The sequence below is a fragment of the Puma concolor genome, chromosome B4, assembly GCF_028749965.1.
Source record: "Puma concolor isolate L17-30 chromosome B4, mPumCon1.1.hap2, whole genome shotgun sequence".
In the NCBI taxonomy this organism is placed as follows: Eukaryota; Metazoa; Chordata; class Mammalia; order Carnivora; family Felidae; genus Puma; species Puma concolor.
This window is the reverse complement of record NC_141673.1, coordinates 111,068,019-111,087,550: the sequence shown is the minus strand read 5'-3', so window position 1 is coordinate 111,087,550 and position 19,532 is coordinate 111,068,019. Positions and strand designations below refer to the sequence as shown.

Genomic DNA, 19,532 nt, shown 5'->3' with positions numbered 1-19,532 from the left:
TGTTTTTGCTTAAAGAGCAGAGTGTGGGTTATGAGTAGATGCAGGTTGATATTTTCTCAAACTGACTGAGTTGAGGACAGGGGTTTTGGCTTGCAGTGCTCATCTTTTCTCTCTCCCTCTGGCCCAATCCTGGGCTAGATTTACCCTACTGAGGAAGTGTTCTTGCATTTAGATTCCCACGTGGCACAATGTCAAAGATGCTGTGGCTAACTGCACATGTTATTTCTGCATACGCTTCTCTTGCTTCTCTTCAACTTTCTTGTATGTCTACTTACTCTGGTCAGAAGGGCGGTGCCCACAGAAATAAGGCTCCCCTCTCTTCTTCAAGTCTAGAGCTAGTCCTAAGCAGTCACTGCCAGCTTCCTTCAAAAAGAATAGAAAAGGGAAGAAGCAACACTAGAATCTCTTTTTCACTCCAAAGCTTTGCAGATTTCTTCTCTCATTATTCTAACCTGCTTCTCTCCTCCCTTCCTGCTCAGTGATACCTACTGGTGGGGGCAGGAGGTGTTGGGGTGGGTACAACTGAGAGGGGACCTTATAGACTTCACAGTAAGAACCAAGGTTCAAATCTGATTACACCTTTTCTCAGTAGTCTGATCTTGGGTTTAATTATCAGAAAGTGTCTTGATTTGTAAAATGTGGGAAACAGCATAGGCTGAGGATGTAAAAAAAAAAAAACAGTACAGAGCATGGCTTCTAACAGATGTTCAATAAATGACACATTTCATTATCATCTTGGTATCACCTTGCTTCTGCAACCTCTTCTAAAGTCTCATTGTGTGTCAAAGAGGAGGTAGCTCTCTGTGGAGGAGGTATGTTTGTGTTGAGGTATGTGTGTGTTGGGAGGGGCAGGGGGCGTGGCACTCAGGTAAATCACTGGTGAGGATTTAGCACTAGGTCTGGGCCTGTTGTTGACCAAAAGTCACACTTTTGAATAAGCCCAACAGGTGCACTCCTAAAGGGAACATAGCAGGAATGTCAAAGAGGGGATGGGGAAGGTGGGGAACCAAAAAACCTCTGCTGACCAGTGGCTGTCCATCCTTTGGCCAAAAATCTGTGGCTATCTCTACCCCTAGTCCTGTCTTCCCTCACCTCCAGAGGCTCTTTTCAGTTAACACTCCCGAATGACCTGCCAGCACAGTAAGCTTGCAGATGGCATTCTGTCTCTCCTATTAACCCCTTCAAGCCATATCATTAATATAAATACTAAAAATTCTGCAATTAAATGAAAAGTATTTAATATGCATGAGTGGATATGCCATACACATATGGTTCAGTATTTGGGTGCTTATAATGTCCAAATTATAAAACAGCTATCAGAGCAGACAATATGGTAACCCCTGTCCCAATTTTCATCCATCTTACCCACACACTGTGGCCTTGAAAATGTGAATATACGCATTCACTGACTTGCAGTTATGTCCCAAACTTTCCTGGGAAGCAAAACGGTCAGAACTGCTTTAATAAAGAGCATTATTGTGTCTTGTTGCTCTTTACCCACCTTTTCAGGGCTGCAGTTCATTGGAACTTCCCTTTACAGTTCCTTTCTCATCCTGTCAGCATCAGCACTTTGATGCCATTTATTTTCCAAGGACATCTGCTACTGATCCCAACAAATGGCATTAATCCCGTTCAGAGCATTAACTGGATAACACGTTGCTGATGCTACATAAGTGTTAGTTCCCTTACTCTTTTCCTTCCCTTTTAGTACTTGCAACTGTCACTAACTAGCACTGAGACGTGGAGCAAATCAAGGCACTTAATCTTTCCCGACTTCAGTTCCCTCATATATAAAATTAAGAAGGTTGTGCCAGATTTTTCTGTGCTCAAAACCATTTTTTCCCTGAGTCTCCTCGTGCCTTCTTCATTGACTACTTGGAAAAAGAGTGGGGAGCTTATTTCTGCCACCTTATGCTCTTGAGGCAAGAAGGTCTTTCTGGGGTGTCGGGAGGGAATGGAGCCCTCGATTTCCTGAACTTCTGCTGTGAGCCAGGCACTCTAACATGCCTCAGGTCAGACTGGTCGCGGCAGGACACAACCCGACAGCATTCAAAAGTAAAGAAAGATAACTGGTGTTAAGTGATCTGTCTCTACTTCACATTAACTTCCTAGAAACTCAAAGCACTCTACAGCTAATTCAACATTAATGTAACCCAGGGGGCCCCAAGAATTATTTCACCGCTTAATACAAGGCCACTAAATCCTGGCAAACATCAACAAGTGAGAAGTCCCAAATCAACATCCAGTTTCCTTTTAATGCTTAAGAGAAGAGAAGAGAAGAGAAGAGAAGAGAAGAGAAAAGAAAGCTTTCCCCCTGCCCCCCCCCCCCCCCCCGCCCCCTGCCGGGTGTGAGCCACGCAGGCTCCATCACCCCAGGGCGGCGGCCGCGACCCCAGCCCTCCTCCACCCCGTGCCCCCCGCCCTCCCCTCCGGCTCCTTGTCTGCGCCCCCGCTCGCTCCGGCCCCTTTGCGGACTACCGGGACCCGGCCGGGCCCAGGGCGGCGCAGGCCCGCCACACACACACCTCTCGTCCCAGTGTTAGGCCCGAGGGAGGTGGAGGACGCGGAGACCGGGAGGGTAAGGACACCGAGGCGCTAAACTTCCAACGGCGTGGACTGCGGCTCCTCACGCCTGCCTGCGTGAGGCGCGGCCCCAGGTCCCGACCCCACATTCGCGCGCGGCCGCGCCGGCACGGGACCTCCCTCTTCGGCCGCCGATCTGCTTCCAGGGCAGAGGGAAGAGGCGGCGACGGGGCGGGGCGGGGGCTGCGGCGGGGGAGGGCGCCCGAGCATCCTCGCGGGCAGCACCGCGCCTCGCTGCGCGGGGCTTGAGGGCCGTGCCCACGTCCGCCCGCCAGCTCTTCCGCCCCGCGCGGACACGCGTCTCCCCCGCTTGAACCGGAACCTCTTGCGGAGGCCAGCGCCGCCGCCGGGGACCCGGGGGCCGACCGGGAAGCGCAGGGGGGAGGCGGCCTGCGCGGCGCCGCCCGCCATGGCCGCGGCGGGGTGAGCTAGGCTCGGCGGCCGCAGTCGCGCGGACCCGAGCGCTCCTCCGCCGCAGACAGGCCCGCCGGGCCAGGGCGGGCGCGCGCGAAGGCCGAGGGAGAGCCTGGGGAGCCGGGGCCGCCGCCCGCTCGTCGCCGCCGCCGCCACCGCCCATGGCGAGGCCCCGCCGCCGCCGCCGCTGCTGCTGACCCGGGGGCCGGCCGCGGCTTCCGCCCCCTCCCGCGGCGGCGGGCGGGCGGGCCTCCCCTTCACGCCCCCGCCGCCCGCGCCCCGCGCCCGGGGACGGGGAGGAAGGCGAGAGCAGCAGGAGTCGGGGGGCCACCGAAGATGGGGAACACTACCTCGTGCTGCGTGTCGTCCAGCCCCAAGCTCCGGAGGAATGCCCACTCCCGACTGGAGTCCTATCGGCCCGACACGGACCTGAGCCGCGAGGACACGGGCTGCAACCTGCAGCACATAAGCGACCGGGAGAACATCGACGGTGAGTGCGGGCGAGTCCGGGTGGCGGGGCGGGGACCTCGCTGAGCCCCCTTCTGACGTCCCCGCACCCCGCCTGCATCCGCGGTGCTCTGCCTGCACAACCGGGCGTCTGTATGGCCGAGGCTGCTTTTGCTTTCTCAGCCTGCTTCTGTAACCAGGGCAGGACGATGTCTTCGTCTCCGTAACCCGGGAGCTCGGGGTCCTCTCGACCCCGAGTGGCCCCCTCGGATGTACCCCCGAGTGAGCGGCGGGGAAACTTTGCCGGCGGGCGGCTCGGGAGTACCGTGGGGGCAGAGGGGTGCAGGTCGCGAGGTGACAGGAGCTGGCCCTCGTCCAGACTTGAGCGGCCAGTTCTGGGGCGGGGGCGGCCCGAAAGCCTGCGTTCCAGGCACTGTCTGAACGTAGCTACAAGCCAAGTTGTGCACGATCAGAGTGAGCTCGTTTGTCCTTTAAAAGGCGAAGGGAATGGATGATCCTTGGTTTAAATGAGGAAGGAGTGAATCCCGTTTTGGAATCAGTCTGTACCTAGAGTTAGTTAACAGGGTTGGCATGTATCAGCTTTCCCCGGAAACTTATAAATTGACCCCAATTGGCAGTTCCCTATTTCCGTTAAAAACTTAAAAAAAAAAAAAGATTTTTTTTTTGGGGGGAGGGTCGTGTAGGATTGGATAGCTTCACACGAATAATTAAAAAAACACAAAAAACAAAACTAGATTATTATTAGAATGGTTTGAAGACAGCTTTGGGTTGTCACCCAGTTTTTCCTTGGGGTGGAATTACAGTCCTATAGATTTCTGATTGAGCTGAGTGACGTTTGGTTTGGACTAGTGTTTGTAAAGGAAGTTAAAGGATTCATCACTGTACCTAGTGATGTTTAATGTATTTTATTGGTCTCAGTATATTTGTTAATACTAAGTTATCCTTAAGCTGCGTGGCTTAATATCTATGGATAGGTAGTTTATGCATTATGCTTGAAACACAGTTTACATAAAAAACTTAAAAAAATGTGAAATTGGTAACATATTCTTATGACAATGTGATTATTTCTTTTTTTTTTTAAGCCCCCCAAATCTCACAGTTGATGTAGTTGAACTAAGATGAAAAATTTTTTTGTTGAAATGAATTGACAACCACTCTGTCACAAGTCATTCTTGACAGCTTTGGGATGTAGAATTTCCTCTAATGTGGAAAGCCAAATTTAAACTGCTAAAAGAAAGAATTTTCTCACTGTTTAGCCTCTTTTAATTTCTTCTAAATAGTAATGTCATCTCTACTGGACAGCAGTTTTATTAAATGAATACCATATATTAAAGGGACTAATATAACATCTGGTTTATAGTAGACATTTAGTAAATTAGGGTTCCATATGGTATTTGTAGTGTAGTTATATTAGATTTCCATTATCTTAACCTATTATTTAGATGTCTTTGCCCTATAGTTCTACTTTAATTTTATGCATTTAAAGGCATCTAGAAGAATATTCAGGTCTGATCTGTCTTGATCACTGGTATGATCTAAGCAGCTGAAAGAAATGTCATTTCTAGTGTATAGTAAAGATTTAGTAAGTATTGTATTTTAAAGGAGTGAATGAATGAATGAGTTTATTATAGAAAGCTATTACCCAGTCTTATACAATGCTGACAGGCAAAAACATTTGGAAATAATTTCTCCATGTTATGCACTATTACTGAGAAGAGGCTTTATGTTTTAGATAATGAATTGAAAAATAGAGATGAAAGGAAGATTCATACTTCTTAAAGGCAAGCTATATACTATTATTGACTATAATAAGGAAATGGAGAAAAATAGTAATTATAACCATTTATTTGGCACTAAGTCTTGGAAGGATTTTGCCAAAGGAAAATAGAATAGTATTGTGTGTTCTTTCATTTGCAAGAAAACTGAGTTTTGGTCATCAAGTCATTTTTGAGAAAACATATGGAAGATTACCACCTCTTGTTTTGGAAGTTCAGGGTAGTGTAAGAGACTCTGGGGCAGTTTAAGAAGATTTCTAATCTAGGTTAGTAGTTTCTTCCCATCCCAGAACTCACCCCAGATGATGCTAGTTTAAATCCAGATATATTAATTTACTATTTAAACAATACTCTCTTTGTCTCTCCCGTTCAATAAGTAATACTTATAGGATTTGCCTATCCATAGTTCTCAATGTTGGTTTCAATTACACCAGAGATCTAGGCGTGGGCGTTGGCATTAATATGTTTAAAGCTCTCCAGGTAATTCTAAGATGCAGGTAGGATTGAGAATCCCAGGCTGGATAAGTCTTGAAAGTGTTACCTGTTGTTCGGTGGCATTTCCCATAGATATTCATTCAGTATCAGAAGCTGGGAGAAGAGAACAGATTTAAGTTAAGTAGCATTTAGAAATAGATACAGATTTTAAGTTCTGAATTATATTGCTAGATGATTAGTGAACACTTTAAAACCACAGCTGAAACATTCTTGATTCTGGTATGTAACAAAAGCTGAAGTGCTTAGATACCATCTTTATATCCCTTAAGACATCTCAGACAACTAGAGTTGAAAAGTTCAGAGAAGTTCATGGGGCTTCTGTGATAGGTCAGCTTCTTAAAATCACAGAGACATGAGGTATGAATCCATGTTTTCCTTGCCTAAAACACACAATGGGTAATATTTGTCCTGTACTGTTTTAGTGACTGAGTTAGGGCAGTTAGGCTTCTATGACACCTACCAGCAACTTGCCCTGTACTCAGTACCTTAGTGTTAGATTATTCATGTTTTTGGAATAATACATATTAGACTCATCAGCTCTGTAGATATTATTTCTCATAAAATTATTCTGAGACTGAGAAATAACAGAAAGACTTAATGACAGTGACAGTAATAATTGTACTCCTTATATATTGTGTACTCTGTGTCAGATGCTGCTCTAACTGCTTGATATCTATGCATTCTTTTAATACTCACAATAACCCTGTGGATAGTATTAACTTTAAGACAAAAGAATGAGGCAGAGAGAGGAGAAATGACTTGCCCAAAGTCATACAGCCAGTACATGACACATGGAAACTTTCCATTGTTGCTTGGATAGCCTGGGGCAGGGTGTCTGTCTTTGCAGTCATAGCCACAGTTTCTCAGAGGAAATATCATCTATCTGCAGTAGAGTGCCCTTCTCTAATTAGATTATTTCTGTGGGAGGAGAGAAAGAGGGGTGGATTTAAAGAGAATTTGAGATTTGATGAGACCGAGGAAAGTAGAACAGGATGCCTGTAACATCTGTACCAAAGTGTCAATTTAGGGTTTTGCCTCAAAATGATTGCTAGCAGTTTCATCCTTTGTAGATCAGTTGTCTTCTTTGACAAGCCAATTTCTCTATTATTCTGTATCTAATCTGTTAGGAAAGAATGGCCCTCAACCTTCAAAATATATCCAGAATCTAACTGCTCTCAAAACCTCTCCTGCTGCTCTTCTGAGCTAAGCCACCTAACTGGTCTCCCTGCTTCTACCCTTGCCCACTACAGTCTGTTCTCAACACAGCAGCCATGGTGAGATCCTTTAAAAACAAACAAGCAAACAAAAAAACTAGCATGTGACTCCTTTGCTCAAAAACTGAGTGATTCCTTATTCCACATCAAATAAGAACTTTACAATGGACTTTTACCATGGAGTCGTTATAATAGACTTCAAGGCCCTGTGTGATCTTCCTGCTTCCTGGCTTACTTGCTAGCTCACACAAGCCACATGGGCCTCCTTCAGTGCTGGTTTTTGAATAAACCTGACATGTTCTCACCCTAGGGCCTTTGCTCTGTCCCTCTGCCTGGAATGTTTTTCTCTGTGTTTCTTCTTGGCTAACTCTCTCAACTGCCTTCAGTCTTGGTTCAAGCCTCACCTTTTCAGTGAAGCCTTCCTGATGGGCCTGCATTTAACATCTCTCCTGTTACCCCATCAGCAATCCTGGTACACATTCTCTGAATTACTGTTTTTCTTCCATATCACCTATAATGTGCATTATAAATATTTATATACATATGTCATAACAACTATTTCTGTCTGTTAGTATTTAAGTTTTACTAGAAGATTTTCATTTTGTTCACTGATGTAACCCAAGTGCCTGCTGCCCTGAAGACACTCTTTGTTTGAATGAATGAGTGAAGCCAGCAACTTCAAGACATCGGAGTCAGAGTATCATCTTGAATATTTATTGCATGAGAAGCATAGGAGGGAAATAGAGAATGACAAGACTTGTAATAATGAAAGTAGAGTGGATATGAAACTTTTTGGTTTTGTTTGTGTTTTGACCTGAGAGGTAGCAGGTATGGCAAAATCCGGAAAATGAAACTTAAGAAAGGTTTTAAAGTGGGGCATCTGGGTGGCTCAGTCGGTTAAGCGTCCAACTCTTGATTTCATCTCAGGTCATGATCTCACGGTTCCAGGAGTTCGAGCCCTGCATCGGGCTCTGCACTGATGGTGTGGAGCCTGCTTGGGATTATCTTTCTCTCTCTCTGCCTCTTTCTCTCTCAAAATAAGTAAACTTAAAAAAGAAAAGAAAGAAAACATAACAAAGAAAGCATACAAAAGAAAAAAAAAACCTAAACTGAAATAAACTATGGCTAATGGAAGTCTGCTTAACAATGTGATATATTTAATCTTTTTTTCCTTATCTCTTCAGATGAATGGCTTTAGCGGTGGCTTTCCATCCTTAAAGATCAACATGAGGCCAAAATGCATAATAAACCAAAAAGTACTACATGAACATATGCAATTATGAACATAGCCACTCATGGTGATTTTCTTTATTAAACATGAACTGTATTCTAGGATATACAGCAAATGATGTTTTCACTTCCCATAGTCAGAGAAGCTAGAAGCCTAAGGGGCTCATCCTCGGTATGGGAAAGATGACTGGAAAAAGTGCTCTCACTGTTACAAGGGTGGGGAGACAAAAGAGCAATTTAAGATCTAAGCACCTGTTATAGTATTAGCTTAAATTATTCTTGGTTTTTTTTTTGTTTTTTTTTTTTTTGTTTTTTTTTTTTTGGCTATCTGCAGCCTCATCTCTTTGGCTTCATTTTTCTTGTGTCTCAGACCCACTTACCATTTCCAGCCTGATTAGCAAAACTATACCTGGACTTTCATTCCAGGCTAAGATTTATTAGCTGCACTGCTTGTAAGACTTGGGAAGACACCCTGATCAAGCATGGCCTGATGCATATTAGGCAATGTGGAGAGGTACACTTTAAAGGTTTGCTGAGAGTGCTGTTCTCCAAAGCACTATGATGATTCCATGACCTCTACTACACTTATTTTCCTCTCTATTTTAGAATCATGGAGTCACTGCTGCCCACCCTCATTTTACGGATAAGGAAACTGAAATTTGGAGAGGTGCTGTCTCTTGCCCAGGTTATGCCAGTCATGGACAAGGGCAGTAGAATTTACTATGTGTTAACTTTGGGCCAAGTGCTGTGCTGATTACTTGATCTGTATTTTTAAAAATCTTTATATCTTTCTCTCTATTTTACAGAAGAGGAAATTGAGACTCACAGGTTAAGAAATTTGCTCAAGTTTTCATAGCTAGTTAATGGCAGAGTTGGGATTCAATCTGCTGTCACTTGCTAAAGCTCCACCTCTCAACTGCCCTGTGACAGCTAAGTAGGGAGTGACCTGGGTCTAAAATCTGGCCCCCCTCTTCCCATGCCTAGCCCATCATTCGTTCATTGTCTGTATTCTTTGGGTTGACAATACTTTGTGATTAGGATTTTTACTTTTCTGCCTGCTTTTTGAGAGGAGTGAAAGATTAAATGATTTTGTTGAATGGTAAATTTTTTCACCCTTTTCTACAAAGCTGATTGTCTCTGTTATCTTAAGGAGACAAATTACTTTCACATTTCTGGTTGGATGAAACCAACACAAAGATTAAATTTTGTTGGTATCTAGGAAAGAGCAGAACCAAAAGGAAAAAAATAATAAGATGCAGGACCTGTGAGTGGCTTTGAAATTCTGTTTTAGTCACACAGGGTCAGAGATTTAGCTCCAAGCGTGTCATATTTAGTTTACTTTAGGGAAGCAGCATTTGGTATTTTTCATGAGAGTGCTGTTGATGGTATCATGCTTGTCATACTTCAGAGTACAAATCCTTTCATGAGTCAACATATAGGCAGCCAGGCTCAGTCCATGGCAATAGCAGTTAATATCATGTGTTCAGTATCATTTTCAGATTTTCAGTGTATGGCTGGAAGGAGGGAAAGAGTTCATTTTCCCTGCAGCATTTTGCATCATCTTGAAACGTTGAGTAGTTTGTTGCTGGGTTTCTTGGTCAGGAGATTGTTTCTTCTCTGTACTCTGAGACTCTCAACATTATTCTATCCTACCTTTCCTGAAGAATGAATCAGGGCTCAAGAAGGATAAATCCAGGACAGGGTCTTCCCAGGTGGTTTATGGGATGTGCCTTTAGCTCTGTGAAGTGTGGTAGAGTGCATGAGAGCAGGAGCTGAATAATCAGGAGACCTGTGTTTCAGACATGGCTCTGCCTTTACCGGGGGACCTCTGTCCTGCTGGGCCTCACTTTCCTTTTTGCTTAAAAAGAATGTGTCTAAGAGTACTGTCTTGCTTTATGCCCTGAGGTACCTAAAATGAGAATCAAAATGAAGCTGAAATGCTTAATAAACCAAAAAGTACTAGATGGATGTGTGTCATTGAACATAGTACTTATGTTGATTTTCTTGCATTAAATATTAAATGTGTTCCAAGATATACAACAAAGTGTGTTTGAACTTTCCATAACCAGAGAGGCTAGAAGCCTGAGGGGCTCATCCTAATAAAGACATCAGTGCAGTCAGTGTTCATAAGGTAGTGCCAGAAAGATAACTGGAATTTTAGAGCTGGGTAGGATGAGGTTATACACAGCTGTATAACCTTTAAATGGGAATCTTGCTGGCAGTAGAATTTGGAATAGAAATTTTGCTCTTTCTAACATTTATTGTCCTTCTGGGTTGCAATCTCTCCAAAGTCATACCATGATGGCATGCAATGAGCAGTGGGACTCCTGGGAATAATAGAGTCCACCCAGGCAGTCTGCTGACTGTGCCATGGGAGTGACGTTCCTACTGATGTTAGTATGTACCCTTAGATGGAGGCTGAAGCCAGGTTTTTGTTTTGTTTTGTTTTGTTTTGTTTTTATTCTTCAGAGAAACTTTTAAGGTGCACATGTGCGTAAATTTATTATATTAAAATACTACTTGGGGTGCCTGGGTGGCTCAGTTGGTTAAGTTTCCAGCTTCATCTCAGGTTATGATCTTGGGGTTCATTAGTTTGAGCCTCATATTGGGCTCTGTGCTGACAGCTCAGAGCCTGGAGCCTGCTTGGGATTCTGTGTCTCTCCCTCTTTCTCTGCCTCACCCCCATTTGTGATCTGTCTCTCTCTCTCTCAAAAATAAATAAACAAAAAAATATAAAGGAGAACTGATGGGCTGAAAAATGAGCTCAGTCAGCCTGAAACAAGTTATTGGGGGCTGTTTGTGCCCATTTCTTTCTAGAAGGAGGCTACCTAGATCCACGATTGCAGAGAGCTCAGATCTCTAACCCATTTCTCCCTTCCTTCTCTCAGCTGCTTGTAGCTGTTTCCTCTGGCTCTCTTCCTTTACTTCTAGGGGCTCTTTTCACTATCTGCTACTTGGAGGAAAGGGGTGTTCCAAAGCTCCAATGGATTGTTGTCATCTGACAGATAACTTCAAATCAGTAAGATTTTGCCTGGAAAGTCTTTCAGTGAATCTGAGAGGAGAGATCACCTCAGGAGTTGGTTAGCTACAACTACACTCTGGACATCTCTGTTGCCTTGCTGTGAAGGTTGTTTTTATTTTATTTAAAAAAATTTTTTTAATTTTATTATTTTTTAACATGTTTATTTTGAGAGAGAGAGGGAGAGAATGTGGGGGAGGGGCAGAGAGAGAGAGGGAGAGAGAATCCACACTGAGAGTGTGGAGCCCGATGTAGGGCTTGAGCTTATGAACTGTGAGATCATGACCTGAACTGAAATCAAGAGTCGGATGCTTAATCAACTGAGCCATCCAGGTGTACCAAGTTTTTAAAAACTGGATTGGAAAACCTTGAGATCTTTTTTTCTTCATCTTTGTCAGAATATTGACTTTTTTTTTTTTACATGTATTCATTTTTGAGAGACAGAGGTAGAGCACAAGCGGGGGAGGGGCAGAGAGAGAGGGAGACAGCGAATCTGAAGCAGGCTCCAGGCTCCGAGCTGTCAGCACAGAGCCTGACGCGAGGCTTGAGCTCACAAACCACGAGATCATGACCTGAGCCGAAGTTGGATGCTTAACCAACTGAGCCACCCAGGCACCCCAGAATATTGACATTTTATACATTAGTTTTGACTTTGTAAAGAAAATTTTATTTTTGATTTGTTTTTTAATATGGTTGAAAAATTGGACTGAAAGGCGGTTCTAAAAAGGAAGTTCCAGAATGTTTGGTGATGGTAATATTTCTAGGCTAAGTGTATAGTTTTCCATGGTTATACTACCTTGATAAAAAATTACTGTAACCTGGCTTCATTACTTTGTAGCTGCATTACCTAGTACATGAATTTTAATTCCTGGGTCATTATTTTGTACGCTTTATTCCCTACTGGGGATGTATAGGGGGGCTTCATTGGGTATGATAGTTGTAAGTGCCACGCTCAGTGGAAATGTACTAGCATCTGTAGACATGTCAATTGGCTTTTGGCACTGAGAAAAATACAGCTAGGTATAGTAAAGATAATTGTTAGCAATTGCAATTGCATCCTTGCCAGTTTGCTTTTTGAGCCTTGCAGAAATCTTAGTTGGACAATGAAATGCAAGTCACTTCTATTTTGGATACCTCTGATTATAGACCTTCTGGCTTTAAGGAGGAAGAACAGGAAATACCCTGCATGGGAGTTCATGTGTAATATAGCTTTGTGTTGCAAAACTGTAAATGTAGTGTTTAAAACATTTTATAAACAAATTCTTTCCTTTGGATGGATGCTTCTGTTCTTGGTGGGCAAAAAGGGAAAAGAAGTTATTAAAAATATTTTGATTATATTTGGTAAACTCCATGTCTCACTCTGCACATTTACCAATAGAGGAATTAGTGCATGGATAGATGGGTTAAGAGGTCCGTTCTTTGCCTCTCAAGAAAAGATTTCACTCTAAATTCAGTATTCTGTCCATTATGACTCTATATTCTTATAGAATATTAATTGATTACAGCTATTCCATTAAGTATAATCATAATTATCCTTTAAGCTGTCTCTTGGTTTTAGGTATGGATGCAGACTTTGTATAGTTGCTTAAAAGTCTAGGTTTTAGGACTTCCTGTGTATCCTGTCAAAGTCCAGGTTGAAAAATGAAATCATGATGCTTTGTTTAATTTAGTTTCAAAAATTTCAAACTCACAAATTCATCAAGGATTACTTCATTTACAGTGATGGGGCGCCTGGGTGGCGCAGTCGGTTAAGCGTCCGACTTCAGCCAGGTCACGATCTCGCGGTCCGGGAGTTTGAGCCCCGCGTCAGGCTCTGGGCTGATGGCTCGGAGCCTGGAGCCTGTTTCCGATTCTGTGTCTCCCTCTCTCTCTGCCCCTCCCCCGTTCATGCTCTGTCTCTCTCTGTTCCAAAAATAAATAAAAATGTTGAAAAAAAAATTAAAAAAAAAATTACAGTGAGTATTACTTTTTTCAGTTTATATGGGTAATTTTATTTTTCCACAGCCTTTTTTCTCTCCAGTTGTGTGTAAGCGTGCTGTTACTTTAATGTGTAGTTTTACTTGAAAGCATTGGTTAACAGGGTTTATATAGCATGAGAGATCGCCTTCTTTCTTCTGAGAGCTAGAGTTGATATTACTGAAGAGATACAAGTTGTTTATTCACTTTATTTTTGGCATATATTTGACTCTTTTCTGTAAAGTAAATCTAATGTCTTATTTTTCCATTTCTTATATTTTGTAGGAAGTAAAGCCTAGCAAAGCTGATATTCAGAAGTATTAACCACTCTGGGATAAATTTAAGGGGTAGGGAATATATTCTTGCTTTGTAAACCATTTGCTTGTGTAGAGGATGGTTGTTTCTGACAGGCCACATGTCTTAAGCACCATGCTCTCTGTGCACACTGGGCTGTTGTAGGGTTCTCTTCTGCAGTAGGAGGGTTACTTTGTAGCTCAGGTTATGAAGCTGTTGGCAGCCTCTGGGTGTTGGAGGTCAAGTGTATGAACAAAGAAGGTGAGGAGGAGCTGTGGCAGAATGGTTAAGGTGGGATAAGTCAGGGAGGACCCAAATGCAAGGCAGCATGCATTGTAACAGCCAGGCCCTGAGAGGTGAGAAATAGGCATCAGAAGTGGAATGGTTGCTTTTATAATTGGTGATGTTTGGGTGCCTCTGCATCCTTGAGACCAATTTGGGATGGATAGCAAGCGTGGCAGTGATTTTCTGAGTTGATGGAGATTGTCTCCTGGGAGAGGCCCTGTGGACTTCTGACATGAAACCAGGAGACTGGATATCCAGATAAAATTGTCTTCTCTCATTTAACTAGTACATATTGAGAGGAACATTTGTTGAATTTTTTGAAAATGAAATTTGTTCTTGTGCCTGGGTATTTATAAGACAACATTGTGACAGGACTAGAAGGAAAGAATGAAGGGGATTGTGGGAAGGAGTGTTTGGCCGAAGTGAAAATCTTAAGTGCAAAGGGCTCGTGTCTGTAGGTGAGTGTGTACAGTATTCTGCTAGATGGAAGCCACTTACCTCCACTAGGCATGGCTTAATGCAGCCTTGTCCTTGCCCCTTAGTCTCCTGTGTCCTCAGACTGGATCTGTACATTCACTTTGGACATGGAAGGTTGGTACTTCATGGTATCAAATGAGTGCTTTTTTCCTTGCTATCTGTATCTGGCTGTAATTAACACTGAAACGTGTCAAACTATAATATTGATATTTAGTAGAGAATAACAGTATAAATTGACAATGTACTTTTTAGTTTTTTATTTCTCAAAGTAATGTTCATATGGGTTTTTGTCTTGTTTAGCCACATTCACATGTGAAATTGTATTTACTGAGCCTAGCTTCTTAGTGTAAAATTCAGGGACCTTTTCAGTAAAGCAGGAGTTCTTAATGAAGCTATACCAGGGTTTCTCAGCCTTGGCATTATTGACATTTTGGGTGGGACATTTGTTGTTGTTGGTGGGGGCTGCCCTGTCCATTGTAGGATGTTTAGCAGCATCCTTGCCTCTACCCACTAGATGCTGGTAGAGTACCCCCACTCTCAGTCATGACACCAGAAATGTCTCCATACATTGCCAAATACAATTTCCCCAAGGAGCGACTCTCCCTCTACTTCTCTTGAGGACCATTGAGTTACAGGCTCTAGGATTCAAGGTGAAAAATAAACAGAGTAACTTCCTAGTGGTTTGGCTATCTTGGTCATTTTCACACATTCAAGGCCTGGGGTAGAACTTTATAGACTCTAGGCTGCACTGCTCCAGGGAGTGCCATTAACTTCAGACTTGATGTGAATGATGCCCTGCCCCTCCTCTACCAGTTTTGCACAGCGTTGCATTGTTCATTTGAACTCTTTAGAATTAGCATCGTGTTCTAAGATGGTGCTTCTAATGGTATTATTGACAGAATAGACATTGCCTGCATTTCTGACAATGGATGGTGTGCACCAGGGAGTTGTGTAATTTATTTACTCAAATTCAAAAATCACTTAATCTTCTTCCCTTACAGCTTCTCTCTTTTTCTTTTCTTTTTTCTTTTCTTTTCTTTTTTCTTTTCTTTTCTTTTCTTTTCTTTTCTTTTCTTTCCTTTTCCTTTCTCTTTTTCTTTTTCTTTTTTTCTTTTTCTTTTACTTTTTCTCTTTCTTTCTTTAATATACTGAAAGGTACGGTAAGTTTTTCTTCTTTTAGCCAACAGTTTTATTTTTTACTTCAATTTTAAAATCGGCTAGTGCTGTGTGTGGGTTTTTCATATTTTATAGTACTCACAGTGGGTTTTCCTTTTGAGAGTCTATTCTGATAAAGAATATAAAAATGGAATGTCTTGTATAGTCTGTAATTCTCTGGTCTATGTTTTCTGACAGTAGCTTTGGCTTGGTTTGACAATGCTCAGTGCAATTTAGTATTTTATGGATCTTTTGAAATTTCATCAACCACAGCTTGATAACCTGGCCTCCAGGGGCAGGCAGTGAACACAGGATGTTTGATTCTTGGGTCTGACATTCAAGAACATCTTAGTAGAAACCTTTGGGGCGGAGTGGGGAAACCCTTGTTGCATCTGTGTGGCACTGTTACACATTTAGGGAAAAAATTTTTAAGGAGGTACCTATTTATTTGATTTCAAGAGTCAGTTTCTTTACCTGAGGACACTTCTGCTGGAATAAGGACGTGGTGGCATTGGTTTCTTGAAATAGAGGTTAAAAATTTAAGTCTTGATTTATAGCTTGTCTAGATGAAGAATGCTCCAAGAAATGTGGTGGTGTTGTATTCCTGACAATTAATTGTTTTCTCTAAAAATATTTGAGCCAAAAATGTCAGTCCCTTAGATATAAAAGTATAAAGATACAAATGGAAGTGATTCTTGAACTTGAAGATATTTTCCAAAACCCTGAGGTTTGAAAATGTATAATCAACCTCTTCTGCGCCCATGTAGCACACATTGTTAGGAAACGTTATCATTATAGAATGCAGCTATTCATTAGAGAGGTGGTTTTCAGCACCCTTGTTACAGAGCACAGAGGGAAACAGGGTTGCCTGAGCCATTACTACAGGATTGAAAAGGCTCCTGGTAGAAAGATGGGAAGACCAAGTGTTCAGTGCTGTGACTATTTCTGGGGCTGTCAGTGTCTGCAGAACCATTAGTAGCATTTTTGGAGTCATAAGAAGGAGCCTTACTTTGTTTATAAGGCACATCTGGAAGGGACGTGGAAGATAAACTCATCTGATCAAGCTAAGCCATGAAGAAATAGTTAGACCTTGGTTATTTCTCTTTATTTTTTCTGTATTCTCCAAAGTGACATTAAGTATTATTTTTACGTTGAATCTAAAGCTTAACCAACCCCAGTATATGCCTGTTTCCATGAAATAAGGTCTCTCAGGGAAGGTCTAGCCTTACCCAAGCTAAATGTATTCTTGAGCTCTTTCACCTGCTTTTCAGATGCAAATTATATACAAAGCCTGTTTGCACAAAATGAAAATATGACAAAACATATTTTGTACCACATAAGGGCTTTTAGCAGTTTGTGGGGACCAGGGATATAATTCTGAAACAGAAAATTATGATTATAGAATATTTAAGATATTTTCATTTTAAGCATATAAAAGCACTGGAACAAGAGGAACAAAAGTGCTGCTTGTTAGGTGCCCTTACAGGACCTCTTTTGGTGAACAGTTAACTAGCTAATCATTAGGGTATTGTATATAAAGGGGTATTTATGATACATTGAAATCCTGTTCTCTTAATAAAGACTGATGCTTTTCTTGAGTGTCTTTAGCTTACCAGTTTATGGAGCCATTTCTCCTTGTACAGCTTGGTGGTTCAATTTAGCCAGCCCATGGTGGGAGTGATCACTCAGATCTAAATTAGCTGTATTGTTTGTTTCAGACTGTGTAAATAGTTCATCTAATTTAGATATTATTATAAGATGCTTGGTAAATGATGTTTTGGCTTTCATTTCACTTTTTTTTACTCCACTGAAGTCTGTCTAGAACACATGTCTTGTTAACTATTTTTTATTTGAAAATAACTGTTAATGCTGATGGTGGCTGTGGCTGAAAACTGATCACAATTTTTTTTTTTTTTTTAACCAGAGTTCAAAAGTGGTGACAGGTTTTTAGTTTGGAATTCGTGCTGCAGATAAAGAGACCGTATTAAGCAGAATGCTAATACTGGAGGAACTAGGCAAACAGAAGTGGGGCGAGTTCCTTTCCTTTTAAACTAGCATTTTAGCAAGTCGTAAATCCTCTATGTGGATGTGATTCTAGAATGTGTTCTCTTCAACCACAGAGAAGAAGTTGGAGAGAAAATGGAATTTAGTAGGCAGGTATTGGCTGAGAGATGCCTATTCTCCAACACGTTAGGGGGAAATTAGTGGTACCTGCAATGCCTAGGCTCAGAGTCACGACTACAGTAGTCAGATTACTCTAGTCGGTCCATTGAATTCCCCCTGTGGTGGGGGCATTTTTAAGAAGTGTGAGAATTTGATGCCCACTGCCCCCTCCCCCTATAGGATTTTAAGGTTCAGTTCTTAAGTAGGTCAACAAACATTGGTTCCTCTAAGTGCTAAGTTCCCTGTTCCCTGCTGGATGCTGGGAGTGCAGTAGCAATATAACTTGGACCTTGCCCTTAAGGTCCTAATGATCTATTAAGGGAGACAGATCTATAAATAAATGATTGTAGTGTACAGAGGTAGAAGGGAGGCCAGAATGATTACCTCTGCCCTGGGTGATAAGGGTATGTGGTCAGGGAAGGCTTTGCCAGGACAGCCCTATGGCAATGACAAGAGGGGTGGGAGTGGGGAAGAGACAGGAAGTGTGCTACAGGCAGATGGAAACTCTGTTTCTGAAAGATCCAGGATGCATTGGGACATACATAGGTTCATTCTGAAGTCAGTAAGTAATGTGGAACTTTTTGGTGGCTTAATACCCAAAAATCTTACATAATGGATTATGCTTATTAGGAGGACATTTGTTCTAAAAGATTTCATAATGGATGGATGTGCATTGGAGAACAGTTTTGTGTATTTTGCATATCTTCTAGATTTTGTAAAAGGATTACTCAAAGTTGTAACATGGAAGACAGAATAGAGGTTTTCAGACCTATGAAAGCAATATGCTGTTTTTGTTGAGTATGAGAAAATAGAGTCCTAGAACATTCATACTGTCAAGTACCATAGAGATCCTCATTTTACAGATAAGGCAACTGAGCTAAGAGGGATTGCTCTTCAGCATCACACAACTAGTTTATAGTGGTTTGCAGCCTGAGAGCAAGTCCCCTGATTGGGCTGGGGGAGGAAAAGAGGCAGGAAAGTTAGAGCCTTTTCACTCAACACTGCAGTTCCCACAACAAGGTTAAATATTCCCAAGAAGAAGTTAATCTTGACCCATCTTAATTTTGTTTTGTTTTGTTTTACAACCTGAATGATAATTATGTCTTAGAGAATTATGTTAGTTATTAAGCTGTGTAACCAATTATCCCCAAATGTAGCAGCTTAGAGCAACAGTATTTTTTCTGTTTCTGTGGGCCGGGACTTCAGGCATAGATTAGCTGGGAGCCTTTGGCTCAGGTTCTTCCATGAGATTGTAGTCAAGCTGTTGGCTGGGGCTATAGTCCTCTCAAGGCTCAGCTAGGAGAGAATCTGCTTCTAAACTTACTCAAATGGATGTTCATGGCAACAGATGCTCTTTGGTTGTTGTCAGTAGTTCCTTGCTATGTTTGCCTTTCCTTAGGGCAGGTAGCAACGCGGTATCTGGCTGTCTCCAGAGGAAGCGATCTGAGGGAGAACATGAGAGACCCCCAAGATGGAAGCTACAGCATTTTTATAACCTGAGTTTGGAAGTAACATGCCATCATTGCTGTTTATTAGGCTCAAGTCTCTGAAATCCAACCTATACTCAAGGAGATGGTATTACATAAGAGTGTGAAAACCTAGAGATACTTTAGGGGCCTCTTGGAGGCTACTTACCACAAACATTAATTATGTTTCTTTTGGTTGTAACAGAAGACCACTAAAACTGATTAGAGTGGAAAATGGGGGAAGGAAGAGTTATTGGAAGTATATGAGCGTATTTTATGAACTGCCATGGTGCAGAACATAACTGAGTCTTACAAGGACTTGGAATTGGGAGTTGAATAGCTTATAGGAATTGAGGCAGCTATCTCTTTCAGTATTTTGCTTTTAAATTCTCTGGTCAGTTTTAGTTGATCTTATCTTTCTCTGTGTCTCATATTTATTTTTCTGTGAATCTTTATTCTCTTTATAAAATAGCTTTCTTTCTTTGAACATGGTACAAATGGCTACCCCAATGTCTTCAATTCTAGGTCCACAAAAGAC

General features: G+C 42.2%; 1 protein-coding gene across 4 annotated transcripts in view; it reads left to right on the top strand.

Moving 5' to 3' along the window:
* CCNY (cyclin Y) overlaps positions 1-19,532 on the top strand; it is a 331,491-nt gene that overhangs the window by 90,908 nt on the left and 221,051 nt on the right. Inside the window, exon 1 of one of the 4 annotated variants that reach the window (XM_086714586.1) lies at positions 3,021-3,487. The exons of the other annotated variants lie outside the window; for them this stretch is intronic. Within the exon in view, the coding sequence (XP_086570712.1) occupies positions 3,334-3,487 (154 nt within the window). The 5' untranslated portion in view covers positions 3,021-3,333. Of the gene's footprint in view, positions 1-3,020; positions 3,488-19,532 lie in introns of those variants that run through there. 4 annotated transcript variants of the gene reach the window in all.